Source organism: Simochromis diagramma, unplaced genomic scaffold (genome assembly GCF_900408965.1).
Source record: "Simochromis diagramma unplaced genomic scaffold, fSimDia1.1 OVJJ01000421.1, whole genome shotgun sequence".
In the NCBI taxonomy this organism is placed as follows: Eukaryota; Metazoa; Chordata; class Actinopteri; order Cichliformes; family Cichlidae; genus Simochromis; species Simochromis diagramma.
The window spans coordinates 151,954-161,656 of record NW_024387250.1 but is presented as its reverse complement, the minus strand read 5'-3'; the positions used below and the strand labels follow the sequence as shown (position 1 = coordinate 161,656).

The following is a 9,703-nucleotide window of genomic DNA, read 5'->3' as shown; positions in this document are numbered from 1 at the left end:
TGTTGTGTAAAAGTCAGTCTAGTACACCTGACCTCTGACTAGTAGTGTATACAGTACCATAAAACTAAACTGTATCTTTTATCAAGTCTAAAAGCTAAATTCATATTTATTTGAATCATATTAAACATGTTTATGCGTATAATTTAACTACATCTGACCTTCAAAATGATTTGTTAAGCTGAAAAATGAAATAAGTGCAGCTCATTTGTAGAAATTTCTGCACATTCTGCTTATCCCTCCTCCAGGGTCCCAAAAGTTAATTTATCTTGGACTCAAGTTATCCATGTAGAGTTTTTAAGGAACAAAAAAGGAAGTAGCTGCATCCAGCAGATTACAGGAAACCAGAAGAATCAGACTGGCATTTGCTGGAGGATGGATCATTTATTGATGTTTTGTGGATCGCTTCACTTCTTATTAAAAACTGGATGTACAAAACACCTGAATAAATATAAATCTTTTACAAAGACATGATACTGAATAACATCCTGTTTGTTGTTCTTTATATTTGCTTACTTTCAAAGAATATTAAGATAAAAAACAGGAAACCCAGTGGTGGAATCAACGCATTTATTGTAGTCTAACTTATAATGAGGTGCTGATATAACATATATTACATTTTATTACACATTAAAACATTGTATCAGGCTCTTATATTGTTCTGTTCTTACTTTTAATTCAGTAAACCTTTTGAAAACACAATTTTTAAAAAACCCATCAGTGTTTCTGCTTTTCTTTTCTTTTCATTCCAATTACAATTATTACACTCTTAGAAATGATAATAATAATATTTCCACTGTGGGATTTCCACCCACCAGCAGAAGTAACACTTCTCCATTCTGCTAATAAATATCACAGTACCTGGCACTTGTTTTGAAATTCTGGGGCTCATAACTTTGAATAATTAATGTTTTGGTTTTATTCATCATGTCCTTTGGACCTTTAGGTTGTCAGTATTTTTTTTATATATTATGTTACTCTCCAGTGGCTCTTGTTATTTAGCTTATTAGTCAAGTCTTGCATTTTATGTTTTTGCCTACAAACTAGATTTGCCAGCCTGTTGGTGTGGCAAATCTAGTTTATAGGCTCGGAGAACTGGTGTGACTTGTTGCCATCATGGAAGTGGCAAGCCCTGCTGCCATTGTGCCAGTGATCTATAAAAGCCCCCAGAGTGCAGTTGTGGTGTGGCGCTCCTCCGTGACACACCCCCATTTTGGAATTTGGTTTAGGTTCTTGCGCCTAGTGATGGCAAACAGAGGTTTCATGAAGCTCTGAACCTCTTTGAACCACTGTGTCAAAAACTGGTTCATTAACCTTCATTAATTACACTCATGGGTGACATCTGCAGGCAACAGTGGTTGATGTACAGCCAACTGAAGCCTTGCACCTATATTGTGATGCACCTATATTATAAAATGATCGCGAGAATTACATAAATGTCCTGGCAGTCTGACTTCATGTTACACATCTTTATTGTTTTTATCTCATATTAAAAAATCTGCCTCACTAATTCCATCTATAGAATAACTATAAAAAAAAATAAAACACTGTGAAACATTGTGAAACATTGTTGATTGTTCATTATATACTCTAAAGGGAAGATGATTTTTACATAAGGCAATGAGGAAGTTGCAATGTGTTTATATGGAAATTGATATTGTCAGTTTAATTATCATTTTAATCTCACATTTATTTATTTCCCACATAATATGGTATTTATTAACAGTCAGTAAAAAAGTCACCCCATGAATGATAGAGACCTGTAAGTATATTATATTTGAAAGAACACTAAGAGTAGACTTAGTGTCACAGGATTATTCCATTACTAAATTGAATAATGCTGTAAAGAATGTTATTAATGCAGTTATAATGATGCAGATTATATGGCAGCAATAAAATAATTTCTGTATCTCCACACAGGGTTTTTCAAAGTTCAGTTCTGTTAGTTTCCACATGCCAGTTGTTGTGTGCTAAAAACAATGGCCACCAGGCCAAAGCAATGGTTTTGACTCGATTAGTGTTAACCCCGCCCCCTGGGTTTGATGGGTGAGGTTGATAAAAAATTTTCATGGTGAGACCTGAAGGAGTCAACTGTGCCAAAATGAATTAATTAAATACACCATTAAATAATTAGTTAAATGTGTCAATAATTAATTAATTAAATGTGTCAAAAACATTTTTTAATTAATTATTTCCAATTTTAATTAATTATTGCCACACTTAATTAATTATTTAATGGTGTATTTAATTAATTCATTATGGCAGTCCTGGCATTCCATACTAAAAGACTGGCTATCTGTCAAAAGTAATGGTTTTGACTTGATCACCGTTAACCCTGCACGCTGACTTTGATGGGTTAGATTGAAATAAAATCCAATTCATGAACACAGCAGCTGGGCCAGGAGTGCCAATGTGAATTAATTAAATACATCATTAAATTATTGATTAAATGTTTCAATAGTTTATTAAAATTGGAAATAAATCAATAATTAATTAAATGTATTGTGGAGGTTTGTAAGCACAACACGAGAGATCCCAGTATTTCACTCCAACTTTAATCTCGGCTTATCACAACTAAACACTCAAGGCACCAAAACCTAACCCTCTCACTTCCCCTCACACTGGAGACACCTGGTGGTCCACCACAGTATAAAAAATTAAATGTATCATTAATTAATTACAAATGGAATTAAATACAATTGATAGGTTTGTAGCTTAACCCTATTCGCTGGAACGTTGAAGACAATATAATTACACAGCAAAGCAAGACACGAGTAGGCAAAGTTCTTCATGTTTCTCGTGCACGGGAGAGAACTGGACAAACGCCGTTCCTTCGCTTGACCCCAGTTGCTCTCGTCCGCTCCCCCGTAACACTGCTCTTTTATTGAGGTTACATGAATATACATAGGTTCATTAACATATGACGTCTACATACACACAAAGAGTACCTTGCCTGTGGTTTTGTAAGTGTGTGTGTGTGTGTGTGTGTGTGTGGGGGGGGGGGGGTCAGAGTGTGACCCCATAAATGACTTCCCTAAACCTGCTGGTCTGGAAGTCCAGCAGTTCATCTAAACAAAAGGCACTTAAACTAAAACAGATATAGATACATTTATCCTACCATAAAACAATAAGACAAGGTACGACCTCTCCCATGCTCCCAGAATGTGGGTGTGAATGCCAGAGCACTCTGGAATGCACACAACGTCTCTGCAGATTACTAAGGATCAAACCTCTATCAATCTACAACTAATTATAAAACTCTAAGCATATATAAGTAGATATTTCTAAGCATAAATGATAATCAACAATACAAATCCAACAACAATAATTAAACATTTTAAATTAAATGAATGACCATTAAATAATAACATATTTAACTGATTATTTCCAATTTGTATAATTAATTACACATTTAATAATTTAATGATTAATAATTAATTTATTTTGGCACTCAAGGCCCTCCATATTTGGCAACAACTACAACCGGTCAGTTCAATCAACTCAACCTGTATTTGCTGTTATAAATCTCTTTAACGAGGATTTCTGAGTTGCACCTACAGAAGACTAATTTGCCCTTGAGGAAGCCCAGTATATATCAGCGTCATGCATCTGCACCTCCTTTTGAGTATGTGCTGTATCTTCTTTCCACCTATATGAGCAATACAATTGGATAAGTAAAATATGAAAATTAATGGATTTTTTTCTTTTTCTTTCCTTTTTCCTTTTCAATAACCACCAACTAACAAGCATTTTTTGTTTTGATATAAAATAAAACTGGTCAAATGGGTGGTTTTATTATGGTGCTTTAAGATTATAAACTTTGTAAATCACATATTTTTGTATGCCCCTTCTTAGTTTGTTTATCTTAATAAAATGTGTGTTTGTGGAGATTTTCATTAAATTAACTAATTTTTTCCTATGAATGTAACCATGAAGTTTAATACTTCATTATGCAGGAAAGGTGTGTATTTAACCTGTTTAATTGTTTCAGAATTCACTTTATAATAAACACCCTTTCATCTGCAACACAGCAGGAAACCTTTCTGCACCATATCAGATGCAGTTTACTGTAAAAGGCTTTAGAAGAAATCATGTGATCATGAGTGAAAGTGAAAGTGTTCACCTCACAGCATAAAAGGAGTGGTCACAATCCCCCTGCTCCACTTTACCTGCCAGTGTTGGTCAAGTTACTTGAAAAAAGTAATCAGTAACTAATTACTGATTACTTCCCCAAAAAAGCAATCCCGTTACTTTACTGATTACTTATTTTCAAAAGTAATTAATTCCTTAGTTACTTAGTTACTTTTTAAAAACACGATTTACAACCTGAAGAGGTGATAAAGCGATAGATCTTTCAGCCCAATTCTACTTTTTCTGCATAATCCATCATACAAAATGTAATCAAATGGAAAAGTCTCTTTTTTTTAACTTGTTTTATCAGTTTTAATCTTTTAACTTTATGCATCAAGCAAAAATAAAATTATATGCACTATTCTCTGACTTAAATAAATTAGTTTAACATTTAAACCTATTTTCTGCACATTCCAGCACATAAAATAAAATATTTTTTGTGTTTACACTCAGTCTTTCAAATAGATGCAAGTAAAACACAGCAGAAAATAAATAAAGTCAAAGACTAGCGGTTCTTTTGCTCTATTTTCACCTGTAAAGCAGGATTGGGGTAGGCGGAGTTTTACCCTGGTGCAGGTGTGCCGCGGTCAGTTGAAGAATCCGCGATTTTCTCTGTGAATTTCCCATTATGTCGTTGCGCACTCGGTGCTTGTTTAGGGGTTTTTTTCGCTGTAAAAAGAAGTTTTCTTCCCACGCACAATGGACGCTAATGTTTTTGTCACTTTTTATGGAATCAAACTCAAAGTAAGGTCAGTACTTCCACGCTTTAAACGTTGCACGCTCATACTCTCTCCCGCACTCGATATATGATCCACTGTTGATCTGCACACAGCTGTTGTCACTAACGGCGCACTCGCTTACGTCACTGTCATGAGACATTCTCGCAAAAAAATCACAGTTTTAGTAACGCAGTAACGCAGCAACGCAGCGTTCCTACGGGAAAGTAACAGTAATCTAATTACCGTTTTTGCAATAGTAATCCCTTACTTTACTAGTTACTTGAAAAAAGTAATCAGATTACAGTAACGCGTTACAAGTAACGCGTTACTGCCCATCTCTGTTACCTGCTCAAAGATTTTTAACAGTAAGGGAAAAATAAATAAACTCACCCTATATTTGCTGTTACAAATTTCTTTTCAATGTTGTGTGACAAGGTTTTCTGAGTTGCACCTATAGAAGACTAAATTTCCCTTGAGGAAGCCCTGTATATATCAGCGTCATGCATGTGTACGTTCTTTTGAATGCGTGCATCTGCTTTGTACTTGTATGAGCAATGACCAATCAAATTCATTGTTAGTGAAGCTTGAGTGTATATACAAGTTTGAACTGGTGTTAAGAATTGTGGTTAGTGTTCATGAGAAACTGAAATGTATGGATACACTTCCAACGTGTATGCCCTCTTTGCCCTTGAACAACAGATTTGTACTATTAGTAATTTGTAATGACATTTAACTTTAGCACTCAAAATGTAGTTGAATGGTTCAAAGTGAAAGTCTATACAACTACTAAGTTTGCTCTTGTTAATGTACTTAACTTACTGTCAAAAAGTGCAGCTTATAGAATACCTCATTTAAATGTGGAACACATTGATCTCCTTTTTAAAAAGATTTTTGTAAGAAAAACATGAAAATGAATAGACCTTTTTCTTTTCTCTTGTTTAAAAAACTCAAACTAAACTTTGTAAATCACATATTTTTTTTATTGCCTTCTTAGTTTGTTCATCTTAGTAAATGTGTGTTTGTGGAGATTTTCATTATATAAACTCTCACTTTTGCGCGTGAATGTAACCATGAAGTTTAATACTTCATTATGCAGGAAAGGTGTGTATTTACATAATTTCCCCTAGGGATCAATAAAGTATTCTGATTTAACCTGTTTAATAGTTTCAGAATTCACTTTATAATAAATACCCTTTCTTCTGCAACACAGCAGAAAACCTTTCTGCACCATATCATCAGAGGCAGTTTACTGTAAAAGGCTTTAGAAGAAATCACATGATCTTGAGTGAAAGGGAAAGAGTTAACCTCACAGCATAAAACGAGTGGTCACAATCCCCCTGCTCCACTCAAAGACGTCAACAGTAAAAGGAAGAACAATTCTACTGCCAACACGGCAAAAACAGGAAATTCAAAACAACAAAACCCCCAAAAACTGGATGACAGAATGAAATGTTTGAAACTGACAGATCTCTTTGATAAAGGTATGCTTTTTTTGTCATTTTTAAGCCATTTTTTGTCACTGTTGTTTCTGTTATGTGCATGACATGGAAGACTAAAAACCAAAACTATAGCAGATATGCTTTGTGTAACAGCAATAATCAGCCTAATGATTTCAAATGCGTAGCCATTAGTGATCTGTTGGTCGCGAACGAAATGGCTCTTAGAAGTGAACGATGCGAGCCGGCTCATTGGGGGCCGTGGGTTTTTTTTTTTCTTTCTCCTGCCCTCTCTTTCACTTTTTTTCGCTTCATGCTGCAAGTCATCCTTGTGTTTGCGCTGAGCAGAGACCAAACAGAGCCTTGCGTTTGCGCCCCTCCCCCCTCTGCTCAGCGCTGAGCTGAGGGGGCAGGGCGGGGCGGTAGTTACACTGCAGCAGCAGTAGCACACAACAAGAGCAGGAGGGAGAGGGAAAGAAAGAGAGCCGGGAGCAAGAACAAGAGACAACACCGTCCCATTGGAAAGGTACAGTAAAGAAAATGAGTGACACCAAGAAAAGAAGCAAAGTCTGGAACCATTTCAATCTTATTGACAAAACAAAGGCAGAGTGTAGAGTCTGCAAGAAAAGGATATCATATAGAGCCGGCTCCACAAACAACATGCACAGGCACCTAAGAACTGTTCACCCATCAGTGCAATGGGAAGATAAAACGCAGTCAGTTGAGTGTGATATTAATATTCTAAATGCCAACTTTTCCCTTAATTAAAGATCTGGGCGTTCTTCCCCCCCCCCCCCCCCCCTTTTTTTTTTCTTTCCATATTTTAATTTATATTTTTAATTGTGTTGTGGTTTGCAGTGTTTTGTGTTGTTTCACTTAAATTTGGTCAAAGGAAAAAGCTGAAAAGTTAAGTAGTTAAAAGTTGAAATGTATAAAATGTTAAATAGTTTGGTTTCTTTATTTTTATATTATTTATTACATTTTATGTGGAGTGAATAAATAAAAGTATATTTACGGTGGCCCCTAGAGACAAAGCATGTACAAGACAAATGCTTTCAATTGTGTAATTTAAGTGATCTAGGTAGCTATAAACATATATAAATAAAACCACGTTTTTTTACATTAGTAATTCCTTTTGTGCATAATTTTATATTGTTCTTGATAATAAATTAATTAAAGCAACAAAACAACGTAAAGAGCTGGTTAGGAGCCAAAAGAGTTGGCTCTTTTTAGTGAGCTGAGCCAAAATAGACGGTTCTCTAAAAAGAGCCGGAATTCCCATCACTACAAAATAAAAGCTTCACAATAACAATCAAAATACAATTTCTATGGCTACTTATTTGTCTCATTAGCATATAAATATATTCAAGACAAAACAGTTTGCACAGTCTGGATTCAAATTTGTTTTCTGTTAATGCTCCCACACTTTTCAAAGTCTTTGTCCCTTTATGCCTCCATATTCTCGACCCTTCTGTTTTGCCATTGCTCTGATGTTGCTGGTACATTGTGGTTTGTGGTGGTTTTAGTATTGAGTACCGAGATAAGATGCAATACTGCCATTCAGTGTTGGGAAGGTTACTTTTAAAATGTATTCCACTACAGATTACAGAATACATGCCCCAAAATGTATTTTGTAAAGGATTCCATTACGTTACTCAGTGAGAGTAACGTATTCTGAATACTTTGGACTACTTAATATATTATCATGATTTTTACAACTACATGAATGTACTATTGCTGTGTGATTTATTACTATTACTGAAGGTGTCATGGTCCGGAGTTTGTGGACTCCGTGTTTATGTTTAAGTTTATTATTATTCTGTGGTTTTGTTTATTTTGGGTTGCTTTTTATGATTATCCCTAGTGTTTGTGTCCGTTGTACTCTCCTGTTCCACGTTTCACGTTCCTATGTTCTGTCTCCCCAGTCTGTGTTAAGTTTGCGTGTGTAGAGTTTAGTCAGTGTATTTCCTGTTTTATTTTGAAGTTCTGTGTCTCTTGTCAGTGCTTCTAGATTCGCTTCCCCTTGTCTCGTTATGCCCAATTAATCCCAGCCATGTCTCCCTCCGGTCTCCCATTTCCTGATTGCCCTGTGTGTATTTAAGCCCTGTATTTTCTGGTGTGTGTTGCTGGTATGTCCGTGTTCATTCCCTGCGTCTCCCTCCTCTGCGTCTCCCTGCATCTCCCTGCATCTCCGGTTTCAGGTTTGTTTTTGCTTAGTTTTCCCAGTTTACGTTTTCTCTCTTCTGTTTTCGCCACCCTCGCCTTTGTATGTTCACGCTCCATAAATAAAGCTCCCTCACCTCAGTTGTGCTGTATCTTGGGTCCTTTAATAGTTCCACACGGTTTAAATCTTAATATGAAATGAGTAACAGTAGGGTGGACATTAGGTAAGGCTGCACTTTTTGCAGCGATCTCGTATAGAAAACTATACGTGTATATAAAACAGGTCCGTGGCTCCGAACTGTAGTAAAGGGACCTCTGGCTAATACGTCGGGTTGTGTGTCGGGCTTGTAGCCGAAAACTAGCTTTACTTTGTTGTCTGGGTCAACTTTGCTTGCGAGAGACAGAGAGAGGCGTTGAAAGGCTGCTCCAACGGAACTTATTGTTTTCGGAGGAAAACACAAACACAGTGTACAGTCGAGTCTTAATAACTTACTTACAACTGGGTTCGTCAGGCACTCTTTTTGGCTGCAGTGGTTATTATATTTACATGCTTAGTGTGTGCAGCTGACATTAGTGTCCACTGTACACTCTGCGTGGGAAGAAAACTGTTTCTAACAAAAAATTTAACTTCAAATCTGAGCAAGCAGCTAGCACACTGCCATGGGAATGTGAAATTCACAGAGAAAACCCACGGATCCCTCCACTGACCGCTGTGGCACCAGGCAAACCTCCACTGGGCCCACTACTGCTAAACAGGTGAAAATGGATTTAAGAGCGACAGGACTTAGTGCCGCTGAATCTTTGATTTTATTTATGTTTTCCTGTGCTTTACTTGCATCTATTTGAAAGAGTGTAAACGCACACAAAGAAATTTATTTTATATACTGGAATATGCAGAAAATAGGTTTAAATGTTAAACACATTTCTAAATACTTTTAAAAATATGTAATCAAGAAAGTATGGGATTACTTTCTTGGAGAAGTAATCAGGAATTAGTAACTAATTACTATTTTCAAGTAACTTGACCAACACTGGTCGACAATATGAATTATATCATCAAATAGACCAGATTCCTATTGAACAGCTGCGACCTGTTTTATTACACGTATAGTTTTCTATACGAGATCGCTGCAAAAAGTGCAGCCTTACCTAATGTCCACCCTACTGTTACTCATTTCATATTAAGATTTAAACGTGGTGGAACTATTAAAGGACCCAAGATACAGCACAAACTGAGGTGAGGGAGCTTTATTTATG

General features: G+C 36.1%; 1 protein-coding gene across 5 annotated transcripts in view; it reads left to right on the top strand.

The window, feature by feature from the left end:
- The first annotated feature begins 6,031 nt into the window (after nt 1-6,031).
- The window catches only part of LOC120714699 (interferon-induced very large GTPase 1-like), a 37,380-nt gene continuing 33,708 nt past the window's right edge, over nt 6,032-9,703 (top strand). For 2 of the 5 annotated variants that reach the window (XM_040001042.1, XM_040001040.1), the window contains exon 1: nt 6,032-6,328. In XM_040001042.1, the coding sequence (XP_039856976.1) occupies nt 6,292-6,328 (37 nt within the window). In that variant the 5' untranslated portion in view covers nt 6,032-6,291. The remainder of the gene's footprint in view (nt 6,329-9,703) is intronic. The other 3 variants (XM_040001041.1, XM_040001043.1, XM_040001044.1) reach the window with 3 other exon arrangements.